The sequence below is a fragment of the Anser anser genome (genome assembly GCF_964211835.1).
Source record: "Anser anser genome assembly, chromosome: 3".
In the NCBI taxonomy this organism is placed as follows: Eukaryota; Metazoa; Chordata; class Aves; order Anseriformes; family Anatidae; genus Anser; species Anser anser.
Window position 1 is genome coordinate 118,683,235 of NC_139722.1, and position 23,273 is coordinate 118,706,507.

Consider the following 23,273-nt stretch of genomic DNA (forward strand, 5'->3'; position numbering starts at 1 on the left):
ATTACATTCTGTAATTTCTAGTGTTGCACTGTTTACTTCTTTACTTTAAAAGTCCAAAACTTGATGAACTTCTATGTAATCTTTTTTGCTATGAACCCAGAAATACTCTGTGTGTGTTTTCCTTATGTCAGTGTATGACTTCCCACCAGCACAGCATAACTATATATGCACTCACATAATTGAGGATGAATTTTAGTCCTGAAGTATTTGCCTTCTGATCATTATATAGGGCATGGTAACCACTCCCAAAATGGAAGTGACACTTTATAGGGAAGGACAAAGAAGAGAAATTCTCTTCTTGTAAGAGACCAGTGCAATTTGCTCAGTTTGCTATTTTCAAAATAGAGGTTTTTAACCTTAGCTTTAGACTCTGTCTCCACTGAATATCTTCTTATTGTCCCTGACAAGCACAGCAATTAAGATATTTTGCGTAGGTATTTTCCACTTGAGATGAATTTTGCTCTGTAGCATCTGTTTTGCCCATGACTCGTAATTCTGTTCTTTTAATCAGATCCATTGAATCCTACAGCCTGTCAGATTGTTTATGCATGTTATCTCTGGCTTCCAGAAATCGAGTTTTTAGGTCTGAAAAGTTATCTGCTGTTTGTAAGCAACATGCGTAGCTTACTTAGGTGGTGTATATACCAAGTTTCCCTTAAGTTAGGCAATGTTTTCCTAAAAAAAAATTCTCTTATTTTTAGCACACTTCTAAGTCAGAAATGCTTAAAATATCTTGTCATCAAAACTTGGAGTCAATGATGTAAAACAGAGGGGGGGAAGAAAGGAAAAAATTAAAAGAAGCTTACTGCATCCAGATGAAGCATTGCTTTCTAAACATTCCCTGCTGTTTGGAAATCACATATTCTTCACACTTTACTGTGAAAGACTGTTCAGATAATTACAGCAAAATCTAGTGGCAGGTAGACCTCTTTGGGAAAGGTGAGCGTGGATGGAGCAGGAAGTACGGACTAGTGAGGGTCTCAGATTGAGGGAGGCTGGTGGCTCAGAGAGAAGGGAGAGAGCTCTGGGAATTAAAAAGCAAGTGATAACAAAAGTATGTAGATCACTTATGGTGGTAGTCACGGCTGTGGTTGTCAGATTCCCTGTAGTTTCATGTACACTGCTGCTAAAGAAAGCAGTCCCCAATCTCACTCCCAGCCTCTGATTTCTGTCCCAGGATGCTCATTTACATCAAAAACCTGTGTAAGCAACTAGCGAATCACAGAACTGATCTGGCCAAAAAGTAGATTTGCTAAATAAAATCCTGAAATGAGTCTGTTTTCATTTGTGGTGGCAGAGTGGAGGTTAATAGGGAAAGGATGAGGGACTGGTGGATTTCTGGAGAGGACTCTTGAAGTTTACCAGAGAACTGCCTCAAAATTGTTCATAAATTTCTAAGATGAGAGCTGATTATATTCCATCATTTCCATGGTTGGTCTGTCTTAAACTGTGACTGAATCTTCAGGCGTTCTAATGCAGGAAAAAAAAAAAAGGAGGAAATAATTCTTGGGTGCTGAATATTTTGTTTATGATAGCCATATAATCATTATAACTAATAATAAAAATTTGGAATGGATAATTAACTTATTTCTCATTGCATAAGACAACCTCAGACTATCAGTGATCAGCATGAGTCTTATGTGGGGGGGGCAAATTATCCAATAACTGCCTGCTGCAAGATTCTCATGCATTCATCTAAAGCATCTGGTGGTGGCATCCAAGACAGTACTGCAGTAGACAGGCCTTGGGTCTGATCCAGTCTGTCTATCTGTACCCATAATTTACTGGGAAAGATCAGACACTTAGGAAATAAAAACTGCTTTCCCCAAAGTGTTCCTGCATACATGACTCTTGTTGGAAGTGGTGTATGTATACAAAGCTGTGTGACAAGTAAACTGAATTAGCACTTGTTTTAGGCTGGGAATGCTTGCTTTCTTTTGTTTGGATATTTTTTCATTTGGCTGCCTAGTAAAGCTTTTCCCTTTAGATTTTTCTCGTGCACTCCCCAGGAAGGAAAGCACACAGGTAGCGGAATGTTATATAAGGAACTAAGCTATGCTATTTTATTCAAATTTTATGTTTCATTAATGCCCAACACTAGAGCATTATTTCATTAAAATATGGAAAGACCTGGTCTTACATGCAAAGGTGGGCAATGTGGGATAAACTGCAGTGGGTGAGAAAACGGTCTGAAAGTAAGACAAAATGACAGCTCGTGTTGTTAGGCCTCAATGAAACCTGAAGAAAGTGGAATTTTTGTAAACAGTTTTGCTCTGTGCAGGCTCAGCTCACTAAGACACTAAGTGCTGACTTTCTGTGTTTTCCTCTTTTTCTTTTCTTCTTTTTTTCTGGGTTGCTTTCTTCCTTGATAGCGATTTGAATTGCCTCCTGGAGTCTGCTCAATCTAACTGGTAGAAGTATGCCCCTGGCAATGGAGAGGGTAGAGTAGAAAAGAGTGGAGGAAACTATTCCCTTTCCAGTTTCTCAACATAAAATTGGATGACATGACTCAGTGTGAAAGCTGAATGGTGGTGGTGGTGGCAGGGGGCAGAGGTGGTGGGTGATGTTCCCAAGGAATTCCTTTGCAGTCAGGTTGGTGGGATTTTTGCCACTGAACTCAACTGGAGCCGAGTGTATGAGAAAGAAATGGAGGGCTACAGAATAGGCAGAACAGTTTGGAAGGTAGGGGAAAAACTGCAAAATAAACAGAGTGTGGTAGAAAAATCAGGAAATGTAAAAATAAAACTGTCAGATGTAGGAAATGTGTTGTGGGGGAGGAAGCAAGAGGTCATGTGCACAGATGAGTTTGGATAAGATGTTTTATTCATTTCTGATTCCATTTTCCTGTTGAAACTACCTGCCAAGCCCTACTAGAGATACACTAGTATATATTTTCTTTTAAACTGATGTGTGTTCTTATACAATGTAAATGGTGCGTTCAGCTTTAGGTCTTACTGTAGTCTGGTGAAGCCAAAAAGAAAACTACTCAACTACTGCCAGAAAATGCATTGCATTTGGAAAGGACTGCCCCCCCAGTGTCTTCAACTTCTTCAAACTATGAAACTACAGAAAACATCCCTGTGAAATTTTCCATAATTACATTTGTGGTCTGGTTTAGAGGAGAGATGCTTGGCTGAGTGTTTAAGTAAACAGATTCTAATCAAAGGCAAAACTCCCCATCACCCTGTGGCTTTGCCAGAACCTGCTTTTGTTCTAGTTTTCATACCTTACCTGTTGTAATTCTGTTGCTCTTAAAACATGTATTGCATTAGAGAACAGGGAGTTTGCGTGTGTGATAGTTATGGAGTCTGCCCTATTGGCAGCAGTTTACCCTAACAAAATGTTTTTGGTTGTAGTACCTGTGAAAGCTGGAATCTGATAGGGTTGTGTGTCCTGTTCTTCATCAGAATGATTCCTTGCAGGCAATGGAAATATCTGTGGCCAATCAAATTTGCATTCAAAATTTCATTTATAATTATTGTGGTTATTACGATTTCCTCTTTCTCTGTGTGCATCACCTTAATCTACTGAGTGTAAATTTTCTAAACTCAACAGGTTGCATAAGCCAGAAAAGTAGGAAATAAGTCCTAAAAGAACTGCTGCCAGATCTTTGAAGCATGTATTGAGTTATTGGATCTGAAACACAATGTGCAAGAGTTGCTCTGCCAAGTTTTGAAAGTTACAGTATGTGGAGTGATGAGACTACTGTCTAGTTATTTTTTGTAAAACAAAGGGGAAAGACAGAAATATGGAATGTTGTTTATTGCTTAATGGCACACATTCCCCCCTTTCAGTTGTTTGTATTTTTAGCTTTCTTCTTTTTCAGAATTAATAAGTCATTGTATTAAACATTACAGTGAAAAGTAATAAGTAAATTTAGTAAATAGATTTAATAACTGCACTTTTTGCAGTTTGATCTGTAGCAGACAAAATCTGGATTGTAAACAAGATCATTGAGATCTTCTGCAGTCTGGGTTAGCAGTTGGGAGCCTATCTTCAGCACTGCTGTAGAGGTTACCGGTAACTCCTGTACTGATACACAGGCTGCTTTTCAAACTCTACAAAGTCCTTTTCTCAGGTATTTGTTTCTTTGGAGGAATTCAACCATTTATACTTGTTTTGCAGTGAGTGTTTTTATAAATGGCCTGGTTACCAGATCACTCTTCTCATACAAAAAGAGGCAGTGCTTTGCTTACTGCATTTAATCAGGTCTAGGTGGTCAAATGTATATCTCCAGCTCCAGTTTGTAAGTTCAGTCTGACAAAAATTAATTCAGTCACTTTCTTCTTGCATGGCATCTCACCTTGAGCTTAGCTATATTGTAGCCTTTAGAAAGCTACTGTGTCTTTCATTCTTTACAAACTTTCTGGGAGGAGAAAAGCTAAGCAGCCTGGCTATTAAAATATATGCGGCTTGTTTGAATTACGTTTATGCTGAGCAGCTGGCTCTTTGAATTCAGGAGGTCCTTTCCAGCAAGATGGTCAGGCATGTCTGCCTCACGTTGGTACTTTGATGGCTTGTTCAAGTTATTTCTGAATCTTTCTCTTTGAAAACTAAGTAAACGAGTTTTTAAATTGACTTTTTAAATTTCACCAAATAAAGTGTGGGCTTGCGCACATCGATTCTTATGTGTGGTCCACTAAGCCATTTAACTCCATCTCTGAAAGGTAGATACAAGATGGAAAACTTGTTGTCCAGGTGGATCAGAACTTGATTTTGCTGAAGTTGGAGCTGGTGCCTGTGGTTCCTTTCAAAAGTCAGTTCTGCCTGTCCTAACTTTGAGAAGGAAGGATTCATATCAAACATCCACATGGCATTTGCCTGTGGCCATGTTGGAACTAAGCAAAGTGAAATCTTTCATTAGGCAAAGTGTCTTTTATCAGACTGAACAATATAATTATAACTTGTAGGGGAAAAATAGAAAAACATTTGCACATATAACCCCATCTACAAATCAGCTGGGTCTGTATGCCTGAAATCTAGCTGTCTTGTTTCTGTGAGAGTCTTTACAACCTGTTTTTGTGTAAACACATCTGATTTTAAGGATGTAGATATTCATTGTGCAAGATATCCTGAAGAACCTAGAACAAACTTCCTTAAGTGGTTTTTAAATGATCTCTTTTATTCTGTTGGTTTAACATGCCTCTTCCTCCATGCCCTAATTAAGCTGTCTGTTGCATAGACTCTCCAGAACATTTTTTTTCTTCATAATGGTGCATATAAACAATTGGTGAACTGGGGAGTTTGCTCTTGTAAAATTTTAAACAATTTAGGCAGTTTCCAGGAGAATATATTAAGGAAAGTAAAAGCTTTCCTCTTTTCTCAATTCATGTATCAGCATGGAGTGTTTTCTAATGTCACATGAAGTTTCAAATCAGATTTGTCATTAATACTCTACTCTTCTGTGTTAATCCAGAGATGAGGTAAAGGTGTAGTACAATATTTCTACATTTGCTTTTACGTCTATTTCATCTCGCGAAGGTATTGCAAATTGGCAGGAGCATAAATGAGAATCAGACTCTAAGAACTTCTAAAAATTATGGTGGCTAAAGCAAAGACATTACAGCAAATGCCTTTTAAATATGAGGTAATGGTAATTAAAGCAACAGTGTCTGGAATAGCTAATCAGTAAAAGCTGAAGCCTATTCAGTAATGTGGGAGCACATGGTTGTATCCCAAGTATTCCTTAATGGAGCTTCATTTGCTCTCATCTATTCTCTGGTATGATTCTGCAGCCTACCAACTCAGTCTGTACAACCAGTGGGATCCAGGGAGAGCTTTGAAATGCCAGGGCTTATCTATGAAGAGACTGTGTGCGCTATATATCCTAAAACTGCATTTTCTGGAAGGCTTTGCCATTTCTGTGCAGTATGGTTTCACGGCTGCAACAGAAGCTTTGCAAACAGGATGCCTCAGGCTGGTGTTGCTGAAAAGCATTCCCACTCTGGCATGCCTAACGTACGTGTGTAGAGCTGGACGCTCTGTGTGGGTGGGTGGGAAGGTGGTTGTCCTGTGTTTTGGCTGTCAAGTTGGCATGTTCAGGAATTTTGTCTGGCTGTGCCCTCTGTCCCCTCTTTTCTTGGTGGTGCGCATTAGCATGTGAACCTTGGCAGCTGAGGGTATGAGACAGCAGGTGACGGAAGAGCAGGAAATGATGCTATTGACTCTGCTACCTCTTGTACTTGTGACCTCAGCAGAGTATACTGGAGTCAGTGTTATAAAACACACTCTCTTTGGCAGTTTATTGCTTATCCTTACAGGTGATCTTCACTATGATTTATTTTTTTCTAATACGTGTTTCCAGAACACAAGGGACTTGTTTCTGTGTCTGTTTTTGCTGGCGCTTGATGTGACTTGATATAAATAATATGAAATTGAGTCAAGTGGTTAAATGTTAAAACAGCTTCCCACATGTTTTGGTTTACTGCCAGGGAAAGGTGAATGTTCAGCATAAATGCTGTATTTAAACAGTAGTCAAATATTTATTATTGTTGAATGAATGACCTGACAAGGATGTGGTTGAACTGAAATGTACAGGTTATATTTCATGGAATTGGAAAGCTTTATTAATATTTGAAGAATGGCTTTAATTAGTCTGACTGTTGGTAGGTGTGTTCGCTTTCTCAATGTACACCCAGCATAGCCTTTTTCACCAACTTATAATTGGCAGTTTCCCATAGGAAATAATCATTATTGGTATTACAAAAGCACTTTGTATCTATCACATTTGGGAAATGAAAGTTTTGCAGAGGTCATAATAAAGCATGCCCCCAATTATGCTAATAACTCATACCACAAATGATCCAATGCAAGGTTTAATAGCTTGATAGTACTCTTAATTTTTCCCACTCTGAGAAAATCTAATCATTTTGCGTCATTTTGACGCTTTACCGAAAGGTTAAAAAAAAAAAAATCTTCCTTCTCCCCTGTTTTTAAGCTTTTACCTGATTTCTCTTAGTGACTTGAGGATCTTGAGATTTTTCTTCTAAAATATTAATTTTAGAAGCATTTTGTTCCATTTTTTTTGCTGTGATGTTGATGTTTTTAATGAGCTCAGGATTGCAAAAGATACCATGTATTATTACCTTTTGGTGGAAGTATCTCTGTTTTATTGGGACTTTGACAGTATAGTCTAAAACTTGGATTCTTTGCTAAAGGAAATGTGTTGAAGTCATTTAAAATAACAATGTTTTAAAAAACTATTAAAAGATGTCAAAAAAAAAAGACAACACAAGATTTCTGAAGCAAGCTGAATTTTTATCTTGCTTTGTCTGTCAAATAAAGTTTCCTTTATTTCCACTGAGGAAGTACTTCTGCAGTTCACTTTAAAGATTTAACAGCTAAACTATCCAGAACTTTTCAAAATATCAGAACAAATGTTCAGAATATAATTAGAGATGATTTGATATTGCATTTTCTCACTTATGTAACCTGTCCACCAGACAGGTTTCCTTTGAACCAGGTGGTCTGTTTTACTTGAAATGGCCTTTTCTTTTTGGAATTTTGCAACTAAAACATTACTAAAAGGCTAGATGGCATAATTTACTCCTGAGACTGATTATACTAATATACCTGCAGTTACTGTGCATCTACTGAGTTGTTAAAGAACACATTAAGAGGGCAGTCTGAAAGCTAACATTTGCAAATGTCTCCAAATTGAATTATAAATGTCTCTGGTAAACAAAATGTTTGCTGCATGGTGTCTGGTCCACTTGGATGTCTGGCTTTATCAGGTATGTGTGCTTTGCAACATACTTGACAGAAAATATGTTGCAAAGACAGGGCAAAAACAAAACAAACACAATGAAATAGCTTGGGCTTACTCATTTTAGAATGAAACATGTTTTAATTATATATTTTCTAGTTTAAAACGTTCTTTCTTTCAGTCAAGTTTTTTCCACAAACCTTATTTCAGCAGATAGGCAACTGGTTTATTCCTCTTTTTAGATGAGCAGTAGATGAGAAATCTTGATGTGTATGGAAATTGAAATGGAGGGTTGATAGAGCTTTGCGCACACTGGTTTTATGAGATGCATTAGGAAAGCTGCTGGCTTCTACTTTATTAAAGGTATTGTTTTGCTTTGTGCAGGTACTAGAGGTGTAGCAATACATAAGATGCCTGTTTAATGAACATTCCTTTGTAACGGTTTTCTGAAAAGCAAGGCCTTTCTCATGTAAGTGTTTTTGTATTAACTGCTTTCTGGTTCAATTGATTATACTTGAAAATAGAGAACAAGATGGGAGCAAGCTCCTGGTAGGTTTAAACTTGAATCTTGATTATGTCCTCCTGTAAATATTTTTCTGTGTTGGCATTTCTTCATTTTTTTTCATTCTCAGTTGTCATATATGCTTAATATTAAGTGCAGAGACCCTCTCTGCTATTTATACTTCAGTTCTCTTCAATGGCAGGTTACTTTTTTCCGGTGCATAAACACCTCTGTTTCCTTTCCATAAACACCTCCACCAGTCGAGCCATTCCTGTTTATACCTAGATGATTGTTTCTATGAAAATGCACATAATATTGTGTGGAGAAGATAAAGGCTGATTTGTTGGACTTATCTGGTAAAATGCATGCACACATGATTCAAGAAAAGTTTGTTTTCTGTGTGTTACATACAAACCGTATTGTGCTAAAACGATTCCTATGTTTTAAATATCAGGCACAAAATGGAAGATAAAGTTAAGATCCAAAAATAGGTATGTTTAGCATATGTAGTGGATTATACGGCAGTATGTGTGATTGGTAAGAGGCAGAACTCCTTACTTCAGTATTGTTTCATTGAACTTTCTAAACGGTGTGGATTCTATTTCATAGCTATGTGAACAATTAAATCCTCTTTTTTTTTTTTGACTGTCCTAATTATTTTTTTTCATGTGAAGCTTGTTAATACTGGTCTCATTGCTGCTCACTCTGCTCGTGAGTCAGGTATGTCTCTTGATGGTACTTGTGCTTTTAGACCAATGGGGACGAAGTGATCCAGTTTTTCCTTCCTTCCAGGTGCAATTATGGGTCTCAATATAATAAAAATAAAATGATTGAATATCTACAGAGGTTCATATGACATATTTTCCATTTATTTTAAGTTTGGAAGTTAGAATATCTTAATTGATAATCCCATAAGGTTTTTTTATGAGCTCTTTTCTCTTGGAGGTTCTGTATTTTCAGGGTATTGCCAGTTCTGTAAATATAGCTATCAGACAATTGTAATTTAAGGCCAAATTCTTCTCACAGTTACAAGGGAAAAATCCAACTGTTTTAATGGAGTAGAATTAGATTTAAGGGATGGAGCCTGAATAGTCTTTAATTGTTCTAATCCCTGGACAATGTTCCAGCCAGGACACTTCACAAGCACTGTAACATCTTGTATCAATTGACTTTTTTTTTTCCCTGATGTGAACTAGAAAGAAGATTTATTATTCAGGAGTTGGTGATACAGCCTGCTGAAATCAGTGGAATCAGCTTTACCATTTGCATTCATGTGCTTTAAGAGAGAACCCAAATAAATTTTTAAATTTTTTTTGTTTGTTTTTCCATCTCTCTCTCGCTTTCTCATGTTTCACTTCAATTTATTTCATTTGGTTGGCAAGACTGTCGGCATAATGGGGGCTTTCCACCAAATCTTGCAGCTCCTGTGGCAGATTGTATAGCCTGCAGAGCTTTTGATAGCATCAGTGTTTTGGCTGTTGTTTTTGCAACTTTATTTTGGTGCTAGGTATCTCATCTGCATGTGTCCCCTGTTCTTGTAGTGATGTGATTTTGCTACTATCCTGTAGTTCCCCTGTAAATCTATCAACAGGCAGGTTCAGGGGGGACACCATTGATCTGCAATGCAGGCACAGGTTGCTTGTTCAGTGAGTGATTCTGGATTGCTCATATCACTTTCTTAGCCATTCTTTTACTCCTTAAAAATTCTTCAAAGAAAAGTGCCCCTCCATCTGTCAGCAGAGCAGTTAGCACAGTGAAACGAGGATCTCTGCTGGTACCACGATGTGCTTCTGCATTTCTGGTATTTCTGGTTGCAGGAGTCCTCCTGTTTGAGGAATTCTTGCTCTCAGCTTTCCTCTTTGCATCCCAGTTCCATTAAGGTTAAAAGAAAACCAGAAAAACTAAGCAGCCAAAGGGTATTCTCGTGTGATGATCACTAGATTGATCTGTATTGATCACAATGATTATTCTTATTAGCTGTACAGTTCATTTTTTTTAGATGGGGGAGTGCTGGTGTGCTTACTGTAATTGTACTGAGCAATTTCAGAAACTTTTATTGTTCAGCAAGTTGATATGAAACAAAATTTATGGTAGAACAAAGTCATAAGCAGAAGAACAGTGGATCAGGGGTTACTGTGAATTATAACATTCCAAATCAATATTTCCATTTCTTAGAAGCTTTGAAGATATGAAGAAATTTACTTTAAAGATGTTATGCTGATTTTAGTACAGTTTTAGCTGGTTTTGCCTTTATTTTCCTGCATGTGGTATTTCATAGGTAATTGTGGTAAATAATATACCCAGCTTTTGTTTAACAGAACCTTGCATCTGCCATGAAACTGGCAGTTGTGGCCAATAACTTCAAATTTAAACTAGTGTTAAGCTAGTATTTTACTCATAGTCTATACACTGAAAATTTGCATTGCTAGAAGAAAAGGTTGCATAGTAATTCAATACCAAGACACTCAGTGCCTGTTGCCCATTTTTTTTTGCTAGCGTAATCAGATACAGAACTAATGTATTTAAGAATATGATCATAATTCTTCAGTACTTTCTCAGGCATTGATTTTATATTCTTTGCAGTAAAATAAATGATCCCAGGCTCCAAGATAAGGGAGTATTTCCCGTGCATCTTTAGATGTTGTTCCTATATGTAGTTTTTTGATGAATGTCTAACTTCACAGAAAACACTAAAAATTAAGGAGGAAGTTATTTCAGGCCATTTGGATAGGCTGAGGCTTGTGAGAATGAAATTTTTTTGTTGCTTTCAATGCATGTGCAGAAGGACAAAAGTTGCTTCTCCGTTGCTTTTCTGATGAGCGCTAATGCAAAACTTGAGCAAATTAAAGGTGTGTGTGTGTGTTGTTGGATCAAGCAAACAATGTGGCTATTGCTTTTTCCCCTATTCCACTGCTACTGAAACCATATTCAGAGTAAAGCAGCAAAAATCTCTTTGCAACTGAGGAAACAGACGAAGATCCTGATCATCTTAACACGAATGGGAGTTCTTGTTTGGGATGTCAGGATTTCAACAGCTGTGACTGTCTTAAGAGCAATGGCTGCAGAAATTGAAAGTAATTAAAAGCTAGTTCAAGGTTACTGTTAGGCTAGTGCTAATGGAACTGGTCCCTGACATCTTCATATCTAATGTGCTTTTCGTAACAAATGGATTCCTCTCTTGTTTTTACTGTCCATGTGCAATTCACTGCTGCTATGTCAATGGTCATTCAGCCCTTTCTCAGTACACTGCTTTCCCACTGTGTATTTTAAGTATATGAGTGTGCATTCTGCAGAATGCAATGAAATATTGCAAACAGCTCCCAGGGGTTTGGTGAATTCAAGCACTGTTGTAGAATTGCTGAGTAACACATTAGAGCGGCAGATAGGTAAACATTTGTTGGAGTTCATGGGGTAGATGGGTTAGACCACAGCAGTAACTGTTCATAGCTCAACTGCAAGACAGCAAACCACAGAATTCCCTCAAGGGTCCTAAGCATTACATATGCTTCATTCTGGTTTTGTTTCTGTGACTTGAAGTACCACACCCACAAAAGAACCAGTGAAACAGAGTTTGTTTGCCAGTGCCAGCTCAATGTTGTAAAAAGAAAGCCATGTATCTTAACTCTTGATTTTTATTTTCATGTGCTGAAGTTAACACATCAAACTTTAAAACTGAGAGCCTTTAAATCTGAGCAGTCTGAAGTCCAGTTTGTCTCGTGGGTAAAACCATTTAAACACCAGGTGGAGAACATGTCAGCAGTTTCCTCTTTCTTCCTTTCTTCTGTAGCCGCAGTGCAGAATAGGAAGTGTTGCTGATGGTGCGTATTATTATTATTTTTTAATATTTTCAGAGGGGCTTCTCAGACACTGTGGGGCTAAAAAGTACTTAGCAAAGAGAAAAAGCTGAAAAGTTACTCCAAACAAAATCTGGCTAATATGCAAGAAAAATGTACTGCGAGCTTTGCTGAGAGAAGGAACTGTAATTAGTCAGTTGTTAGCATGGAGGGAATTTGAGTAAATGACTGTACTTCTTTCCAAAGTGTTTCAGTAGTTTCAAGATCTGTATTTTAAAAAACTGAATTTGGCATCACTTAAAGTACCCCCCCAGTAATGCAGAAGAAGACAAAAGCCTCTTAGAGGCTTGCCATAGGGTTAGTTGTATGAACTTAAAGGAGAAGAAAGAGTTTGTCTGACATAATAATCAGCTTTGTGTCCTGTAAGCTATTTTGTATTCAGTATATGGAAAATTCTCAGTCAAGTGGCAGGTAAGGTCAACATAAATGCAGCCAGCTGCCTAAACAATTTCAGTCATTATTTAATATTGATTTGGTGTTTAATTCTATATTAAACTGTAAATGGGGACAGTCCCTTTTTGTTTATGTAGAGATTTAGAAATAATTATATTGCCCTTCATTCTTCTAGGTTTTATTATGAAAGATATTGAAGACAAATAGAACAGAGACAAAGCTAATAATAGATCTTTTATTGCATGCCACTTTTTTTTAATTTTTCCAAAGTGGAGCATTTTTACATCCTTGTAATTTTAGGTTGACTCTTTTGTAGAAGTGTAAAAAGGAAAACATAAAGATAGAATTTTGATTTGATTTCAGTTGTGTTGATTCACATCTGCTAGTTGTTTTGTAAGCTTCTTGTATAGGGTTTTGCTGCTGTTATGACTATTTTTACGTATTTTATTTAAAAAGAATTAAACTGTAGCCCATTGTTTTATTTTGTTCATCAGACATTTCTAGAGATGTACTGTCCAGCATACGTATTTACTTTCTTGGTAGTTGTATGTGAACATGTATACGTGCTTACCTGCAATTGCAGTTCTAACAACAGTTGTGAAATTGTACTTGGGGCTCTTTTAAATTACAAGGCAAAATGCTGGAGCCTCAGGAGCTAGGAAGGGGAGCGCACTTATGCACGCTTCTTAAACCTACAGGGTTTGGCTTATTTCCTAATACTCACATTGACTTGTGTGTTTCTAGATATTTTGTACGCAAGTATTCTCTTAAGTAATTAAGGCAAAATACTTCTAAGTGCAGCTCTTATCAACTCTTATCTTCAAAGTCCCTACAATGCTTCTGGCACAATAGGAACATGTAACTGCATATGAATAATTGAATGTTGAATGTCAGCAATTAGAACCATTAGTAAAATAAGAAGCTACAGTGGCCGTATTCTCTGCTCATTGTCTCTGTTCTGTCTGCTCCTCTTTCGAGTGCCATGTGTGGCTGACAAAGCTAAATTTCTTGCTCTACTTTAGTGTCATACTTTGTCGCACACACAATGCTGGCATTTCGCAAATAACAATTGCTGTTGGTAGAAATAACCTGTAGCAATGTTGTGTTATACCACCAAATCCTGTGGCCTTGCAGAAGCAGGAATGGCAACATGCAGGTGCCCTGTCTTTTCCTCCTCAGCTTTGCTGGTAGGTGCTGCTGGTGTGAAACATTGGGAAGAGAGTGAGGTTTCTGCATGGGCTGTGGGTGTGAAATTCAACAAGGTGCACGAAAGTGTGGTTGGTGTGCCTCAGCACCGAGGTTGGCAAGGGGCACCAGGTTGGATGTGGTGCCTCTATGCCTTGGGAGAGCACGGAGGCCGTTCTCAGGGTGCCCTGTGGGCAGGTCTGAGCAGTGATGGAGATGGGGCGATAGTGTCTCTGGATTTCTGCTGCTCTCCCGTGATGAGAGAGGGCCGCAGAAGAGCATATGTTGGGCTGTTTGAGAGTTTGTATTCAGTGGTCTTTCTCTTTACCACAACACCCTGACAGCTTCCTTGAACTTGAATGGATTTCACCTGTAGTGAAAAAGCACAAGCATGGATACATCCATCCCCATCCCCTGCAGCTGTTTAGAAATCCTTGCAATTGGTAGCAGTTACATCTGCCGTGCAGTATGGTTCTGGATTTCGTTCCTCTCCTCTCCTAATGAAGGAGGGATTCACCTTTTCAAATATAGAGCAGTAACCTTCTTCTCCCTCCTCCCACTTCTCTCAATTATCAGGTGTGCACTATATCCAGGAATCTAATTTTAAATTAACTTGTCACCCTACATCCCATCTGTAGGGGTTTACAATTTTAAAACAATTGTCTTTGAGGTGACTTTATATACTGTTCCATTAACATATACATATCACTTCTAGGGCACTTAGAAAAACTACAGAATAAAGTACCCTTTTGAGCAAGATGAGAGAACAAATGCAGTTTTCCTTAGATTTGCTGTAGAATCAGAACTGTGATATGTCAAACCTGATGCTGAGTGGGGCTGTGAATGGCTTATAATAATTTTATTAATACAAGATATTCTAGGCCAGCTTTAGCCTACATACCAAGTTACCAGATGAACTTCAGTAAACGCTAACCAAATCTTGCATTGACTGCTAAAAATTCAATCGGCTGGTTTGTTCCTGCTTAGTTTGTGTGTGTTAGTCTGCCTGTTATATATGTAGTATAATTTTTAATGCTTAAGTAGAAAAGCACAATTATCTCTAGGAACTCTAGATAACTAGTTCATAGTGACAGCACATGAACCAATTAATTGATAGGTCCAGCATACAAGCTGTATATTTGGGTAGCGAGCAGGCTGGGGAGCCTTCAGCTCCAAAACTGCAACAAGGAACGATCCGGTGTGCTAGGGCTGCAGATACACTACTCATTTGAACGTAATTCTGAGGATTTTATAATGTCGGATGTATTTTCAAAGAACAGTGTGCACAAGTGCCGTATCTTTGGTTGAACAGGAGTCAAAGTATGCTGAAAGGGTAGAGTATTCTCTCTAAAGAGAGAATGTGCCTCTGAAGGAGGACTCGCAGACAGGCATCCAGCCACTGATGTTCCTACAGGCAAACTTGCAGAGCGAAGCTGGGGAGGCTGTTTAGCTCAGTGACACTATAGTATTTTCCACAACTGTGCCTTAATAGCTTCTCTGTAAACCTGTTGTTATTTTGTGTGTGTGTGTCTGTGTCTGTTTGAGGGGGACTAAAAAGGCAATCAAATGGCAGTGTCAAGGAGAATGAGACTGGCTGTGGAAATAAAGCTGAACCACTTTAGGGCTCACAATCTCTCTTATTTTTTTTAAATTTCAGGGTATAAATCCAAATATTTTTCTCAGTTAATTGCTAACTATTCTTACGATGTTTATCATGCAACTCATGCAATGTGTACCCACATTAACAGGACTACACAAGGGAAGTTGGGAAGAGATGCGGTAAAATTTGGGACCATGGTTCAACTCTCCTCCTTGCTGCTTCCTACATGGCTAGAGTGTACCGCAGTCACTAAGATTTTGTCTAAAGATCCTTTCTTACACCATTTCTCTGCGTATGGCTTAAGGAAAGTAAAATCTCTAACCATACAAATGTGCTTCAGATTAATACTGTGTCATAGTAAAGACTAGTCAGGGAGGTGGAAGTCTTACATTCTTGATATTTACTTATTTTTAAGTAAGTGGATCTGTTGTACTGACATTCACCTCTGTGCTAAGTGTATACAATCAGAAATGCCAACTCTTCCATGTGCCCATAATACTTAAAATCAAAACAAAAAAATACTAGCAACTCTCCAGAGTATCTGATGAGTCCATTTTTTGTCATTAATGTCACTCTGCCTCATAGAAACATTCTGTAACAATGAAACATATGCTATACATAGCAAAAAAAAGCATCAACAAAAAAAAATACACATTTGATTTTCTGTACACTGCACCCACCAGTTAGACAAGTAATATGTTGTTCTGTTGGATTACAAGTGATTAATTCTTGAAGGGAGAAGAAAAGATATAACAATATTTATATAATGATGTAACAAAAACATTAGCTGCAAATGTACAGCTATATGGATATATTAAAAATGCATATAACTATAACACATCTAAATGTTCTTATCAATTAGAAATATAAAAAAATCTATACTACATGTATGGATAAGTGACATTTTATAGATACAGGATATCCTTGGATAAATAATTGTATGAATGCATAGACGTACCCTTCTAGAGTACATGAAAACCCAATCTTGGAGAAAATAAAATACAAAACAAATAAAATAGTTCAGTTCTAGAACAAAACTAGTCTGAGGAGAATGTCCTGCAAATAATTCCAGTGTCTATTTTTTGTTAGTTTGAAGACCTAGTTGTCCATGGATGCTCAGAGACTGAGGTCTTTCCTCAGCTGTGGCTTCTCCAGAGTCCAGCCCCTCTGAGACCTGGAAGATCTGCATGTCCCAGCCTGATCAGGGCTGCTGGAAGCACTTGGGGGGTGCTGACACTGCACAGGCTTGTTTCCACAGGTTGTTAGGCACATCAAAACCATGCTGGAGGGAAAACTTGCTGACGTTGACCCTGCACCCTGCCACTCTTTTTTTTTTTTTTTTTTTTTTTTTCCAAGAACTGTGACATGCCTTTGGAAAAGTGGCATGGTCAGAACGTTCCTCATGATTTCCATTTGTAGCATTGCTTTCTGGTTTGCTTCAGTGAGATGTGACCTGATGAGGGTTTTTCCTCGGCTTCTGGAAAACTGCAAAACCTAGAAAGTCAGTAAAGTTTCAGAGCAAACAGTTGAAACATACTTATTTCTCCTCAGTAATACTTGTCTAGTTGTAAGTCACCTTTCTACTGGTAGAATTCAACTCTCCCATTTACATTTATCAGAAGGTGACCACAAAATAAATAGTGGGATTTTCCATCTTTCCTGTTTGTTTACTTTGTGCATTAGAGAGTGCTCTGTGAGTTATAGTTCCACTTTTTCTCTTGAATAGTCAGTCAGATGTTTCACTTGCACTAGAGATCCATTTAAAGGTTACTCAGTCCCAGGAGAGAGAATTATGCTTTAAAAAACAGGAAAATGAAATGTTTAGGGGAAACTAGGGAGGGCACAGTAAAATGACATTTGTTCTATTTGTTTTAAAATATTTGCTTTCAGATTGGTGATGCTCTTATTTCTGATGTTTTGCATGTGTCACTTTGAGCTTCATTAAAATGTAACAAAAACAACATTAATTCTATGCTGTGTCTTGATGTAAGAAAATTACTCTTTTACTTACTGAAATAGTAATTTGGTTGGAAATTGAAGACTTCAGCTGTTGCGGGGTGAGGTTAATTAAATTGACTTTTAGAAACATGGTGTCCTGGTGTCTTAGTGTGGTGCATTTTTTGTGTCCTATTTTAAGATGAAAATGTTGTTTTCGTTTCTTCCTGGTCTTTCCCTTCCTGTTCTGTTAGGGTATGAAAGCAGAAAACAATTGGACTGAACCATGTTTGTCTATGGACATCTTTTGGTTTGGCTTGCAAATTGATAGCCAGGATGGAAGCGTATTGCCTGGGAGGAAATGTCTGATACATTATTCAGAAAGCTAACTTTCCCTAGATTGAGGAATATTGCTTGGGCAGATGTCTGAAATGGCTCAGTTGAAAGAGGTCAGTAATGTTGTGTATACTGCACAGATTAGATGTTAAACTTCTTGATCCCAACCTAAAACTTAAAATTTTGTACCTGCATTACAGCTGGGTGAGAGGATTGCATTGCAGGCAGGTGTAGACTTCGATCTATGTTGCTTTGATTAAGGAACTGTAATAATAGAGAACTTTAGGGGTAGCTATGTAAGCCCAAAGGTCTGCAAAATAGAGTTACAAGTGGCCCCCAGCAAAAAGTGGGTTTTGGGATGAGATTTTGATCAGTAATCTGGCACTGAAGATGCTGTATTTAAACAGCTGTTGTTACAATTCTTAGTTTAAGAGAAAGCCAGATACAAGTGTATGCACCCTAACCACTACTTTAATTTTTGTGGTTTGTAAGCGTAGTTTAAAGCTACATAGAGAAGAAAAAGTAGGTATGGAAGGAAAGGGCATATTCCAGCACAGGAAAGTGTTTTGAGGCGTTAGCTGCTAGGTGAGAATTTATTCCTAGTGCTACCATTCTGCTGCCTGTAAGAAATAGCTTGTTTTTATTTATTTATTTATTTTTTTACCATTCAAGTGTCTTACTGTTCAAGTGAAATATAGTTCAGACTTCTAAGGATTTCTATCTTAGAACCTGCAACATTTCTTTTCTGTAAAACTGAAGATTACTCGTTTTATTGTTTTGTTTTCTTTCCATATAGTTTAAGCCTCGGAAAGTGAGGGGGCTTGAAAGTTTGCCAGTGTTACTGAAGTATAATTTTCTGTTTTGGTTTGGGGACTTACTGAAGGCAATTCGTGGAGAAATTGTGTTTTATAAGTATGAATAGTAGCTGTTCTGCATTACTTAGATACTGCTTTGTACTATACAGCTCAGGTACATGTTCAAGTAATAAAAATATCAGTAAACTTAGGGAGACAAATGTAAATGTTTTCATTTTCTATTTTTCATACTGCTTTATTGTTCAGTGAGATATATATTGAAAAAGAGGTCAATTTAAACGTGATATATGTTTGTTTCCTTTAACTATATTTTAAGTCTTGTCTAAGATTACCTTGTTCTGAGTTCTGTTTTCTCTTGGATGAAGAGAGCCGATGCGGCTTTCTTATGTTAAAAAAAAAAAAAACTACCTTTCTTGATAGCATACTGATACTTTTTCACTTTTTAAGTATAGTAGTGTATACCCAGTAAATACTTCCGATGTCGTTAGGATTTAAAAGACAACAGATTTCAAGGTTTATGTCAGGTATATGCAGCTGTATACTTTCATTTCTTCTAAACACTGATTCTATTACAGCACAAATACTTTGAATATTTATCAGAGCATTGTTCATGTTTGCCCATACATATTCTCCAACTTAATTTATTTGTAAGCTATAGGAAAAGAGTCTTTCTCAGTAAATCTCTGTTCTTAGTGGAGTTACTTCAACTCAAGATGATGAACAGTTTGTTTTCAGCTCTTCTTGGATCAGGGCTGCTCTTCCTGAGACAGTATTTTAAACTTGGTAAATATTCACAATATTTTTAGTGGAATAAATAAAATATAGACTAATGAATCTCCCTAACAGCAGAAACTAAACTATTTTATTCCGCTTGGAGGTTCTTAGAGTAAGCTTGTAAATGTGTTCTCTTCAACTGATAGTTTCAGAGGGAGAGAATTTGGTTTGCTGAATATCATGCAACTTAATTTGTGGGACTGGTTTCATTAATGGCAGTATGAATAACTGCTTTCATGAATTCGTGTTTGCTTTTGCTGAATCAGGATCATAACAACTTCAGTGTTTGGAAAACTATCATAAGTCTCACTTTTGTGGCTTCCACAGGCTTTGTGAAGAAGCTTGTGCTTATGAAAGTAGAAAAGTTTTCTGTTCATCAACAAGAACATCTGGGAGAACATAGAATGTGTAGCAATTTTTTCTGTTCTTTTCATCAGAGCTAAGAGAAATAGAATACATTTTAAAAGATCTGTTAGGAGCTTTGTCAAAAGACAAATGCAGACTATGTTTTGTAGATTCTTTTTGTTTTCTTTCTGCAGGTATGATTCAACTCCTATCCCACTTTGTCCTTTACTGTACGCTTGACTTTTTTGCCCTTTTCAGTAGGACAGTCTATGCTTTTGTTTTCTTTAGAATACCCTCAGGGATGAGAACATACTTCAGGCATATGGTTTGTTCCTCTGAGCTCCTTGGAACATAAACATCTGAAGTCTGTGCATCTTCCTCTGCCTTTACTCCACTAAGTATATACATTTTTTTTAAACATAAAAGGCGCTATGTGGTGGATTTTTTTTTTACCTCTCCATCTTTACTTCTTGGCATGATGTGATTTTGTGCTTTTTTAACTAAAGGGGTGATTTATTTTTTTCTACAGATAACTGCTACATTTACAAAGGTAGTTGGTACTTTAGGTAAGTCTTTGCTGCTGGATTCTGCATATGCACTTGTATATATTGGATGTATTTCTGTGTCAGCTTATGAGGAGAAAGCTCTGTGTAAGGTCCAAGCAAACTTGCTTTTGGTTAATCAAACTGTCTTTGCTGTCAGGACAGCAGCTGTGCAGTAGAACCAATGGAAGGCATTTTTGAAATACTCTACTTGAGAATCCTAGTACTATGGAGAGGAAGATAATTTCAGCTGTTTGTGTAACTGCAGGAATACTTGAGGAAATACTGTGTGAGCAGCCAGGTAGTAGCCAGAACACTGTACTATTCTCTTACCTCTAACAGAGTTTTGAGTACGTGGTGTTAACGCCAGGCTGCTCTCATTCTGAACAAGGTCACTTCTTACACCTACACTACTTAACAGAATTTTTAGGATGAAATCATGTAGCTTGATTTAATGCAAAATTGCAACAACCTTGTTTAACAAAAAAGGCATTTACATAATTAGAATTATGCTCCTTACTTTCTTTCTTTTTTCCTTAAAAATAAAAATGTTAGTCCACATCTTCAGATGCCAGTAACTTCCAAAAAAACATTTGAGTTTGCATCAGGCATGCATCTGTTCCTTTTTTTCACACCTATCAGGGAAGATATTTATTCTAACTCTGTGCTCTCATATAATTACTTTTTCCTGGTATTCACTGAATAACATCAACTGCCAATGTTCTGATAGCTTATAATCATAAAATGTTCCACATGAGCTAATTTCTGTAGTTAACTTATATGGTGATGTTGAAGTAATTGTAAGGTCTTACACTGCTCTTTTTGTTTTTATTGTGTTTGTTTCATTTGACAAGAAATTATCTTTATCTATGGTACTTTTGGTAAAATTGAAGAATAACATCAAACCAATGGTCTACGTGGTCATAAATGCTTAATAAAAGCCCTGTTCATGCAGTTTCGTGAGCCTTTGCATCTTTCTGTCCATATTTTTGTACTGAGTCTTTAGAAAAGAGCTGTAACTAATACCAAACATATAATGAGTAGCATTCTCAAGTACTCATTGCTACACTGATTTTATTGGCGTTCTGGTAAAATACAGTATTTCTAATATTTTCTGTATTTATTACACTTACAAGAATTAAGTGTATTTTTGATAAAATAATACTAAGTAATGTGCATCAAAAAAAAAAAATCCTCCAACACTGCAGAGGAAGCTCGGGAAGTGATTTTGTGGCATAAAGTAAACTTATGATGCAGGGGATGTTTCCAGGTGCTTTAAAATTTCTTTCAGTTCTAGTGTTATCTAAACTGAGATCTACACAATTTTGAAAATTTCTCTATTTTTTAAAAAGTTTTGTTTTTTTTTTTTAATTTCTCTCTAAAGAGATGAGAGCAGTGAGAGGGGGAACCAGGGGAGAAAATATTTGTAAGAGAATGCATAAAACAGGTTAGATGAGGGATGAGTTACAAAGGAAGTATTAAGTTACAGTGCAGGAAAAAAGGGCACATCTCAGTTTTTACATAAACAAAGAAGTGGATATATAGTATTATTTGATATGCTGTCTAGCTGTATGGGTAGGATTTATCTCACCTAGTTTGGCTGCCTAAAGCAACGCATCTATTTAAGCTATTGGTTTGGTGGCTCCTGAAGTTGCAGGAGAGAATAAGGCACCTCTGGGGGAATGATTCATCTGTCTTGTTCTAGACAAATATCCAAGGATGGTATGACTTGTCTTCCGGAGGTGTCTAACATTTTGCAGTCATTAGAGCTAGACAGATAACTTAGCTTGTGCATATAGCTCTTAGACTCTTGAGTTAGGTGAGAAATTTCAGCTTCATTAAACTCACGTTTCAACCGCTCATTTTCTCTGTTAAAGCTAACTCTGCACATAAGGTGATTTGTAGTTCTTCATTTTTATGGTTACCACAAGAGCTGTTGTCCGAGGCTTACACATATTTGCTTTTTTTCTTGTGCTTGTTACTGTTCTAGTTCAGGTAGTTGCCCTTGAAATTGTCAAATGTGCTAAAAGAATTACTTGTTTTAAAGTGACGTTGTGTATAATGTTATTGAATTTTGTTCAACATTGCTATCATGTTATCATGTAAACACTTTGTATAATTAACAAAGGGAAACATTAGGCCTCTGCTTCAATTTTATAATAGCTGAAAAAGGCTATATTTGTTTTTCCCCCCCAAAACAACAGAAAACTGTTACAGAAAACTAAATTGAGGATACAAGCCTTCATTTCCTAATGACAAAAACGAACAAAAAAAAAAACCAACTCCCTTTGGTCTTTATCCTGACACATCAAAATACCATCTGAAACTATTCATTGCCTATGGCTTGCGTAAATGTTGTAACAATAAAGGAGGAAAAAGTTCTTTCCATTGTGTTCTCTATAATGGATTAAGAATTTGATCGCACTTTTTTGATGAGAAAGGTCACAATTACTCACTGTTGATAAGAAAGTCATTCTAAAGGTTACAGAACAGCAACTGACTTTCAGCACTGGCACAATAGTCTCTTTGGCCTTTAAATAGTTTGTAATCATGCGTTGTATATTGACCTTTGCAGATTATCTTTTTTTTTTTGAAACCTCAAAAATAAATATCTTCTTTCTCTTATATAAAACTTTAATAAATGGAAAACAACACAAATGTGTCTTACTTCTCTGCGACTATGACTTTTCACTCTATCCTGTTAGTCTCCAGGCACCTGTCAGTTTATTGCCATGGATTCACTGAAACCTTTCTCAATGTCAAGCAGGATCCTGTGGTACCTGGCCTGTCACCAGCATCTACGTAGACTGAGACTCGTTAATCACTGCTGTCTGAACCCAGCCACCTAGTTGTCCCTATCTCTGGACCATAATATCCCGGTTGGATCCAAGGAATAGGCCAACCTGTTCATTAGCTAATAAACTTTCCCTTTTTTCCTTCGTTCTAGCATTTAATTTATATAAGCCTCCTTCTGTGACCTCAGTCTTGGTTTTTCATTAATGCATTATAAAGGACTGAAATTCAAGTTACAGGTGACTTGCTGTCATTCACCCAGCCTTTGGATTACAATGAGAGTATGGTACATGTGTGTATATCCTTTCCCTGCCTACATGCACAGCCTGCTGCAGAGACAGGATCTTCCCCCACTCCTCTACCAAACAGTTCATCAGTCCTGCTTTTCAGCATGGACCTTTGTCTCAGCACATACTGATTGTATTCCTGTCCAAGATCAGAGTGAAACCCGTAAGAACACTTACTGTTGATGATTCTCACTGGTCTCTTAAAAG

At 37.2% G+C, this 23,273-nt stretch overlaps 1 protein-coding gene across 1 annotated transcript in view; it reads left to right on the forward strand.

Annotated features, from left to right (window-relative positions):
- LOC310895930 (uncharacterized protein) overlaps positions 1-22,792 on the forward strand; it is a gene marked incomplete at its 3' end in the record, with an annotated part of 47,664 nt that extends 24,872 nt beyond the window's left edge. Inside the window, exons 3-4 of the mRNA XM_083827646.1 lie at positions 19,974-20,010; positions 22,692-22,792. Coding sequence (XP_083683772.1) covers positions 19,974-20,010; positions 22,692-22,792 — 138 coding nt within the window. The remainder of the gene's footprint in view (positions 1-19,973; positions 20,011-22,691) is intronic.
- Between the last annotated feature and the right edge of the window lie 481 nt (positions 22,793-23,273).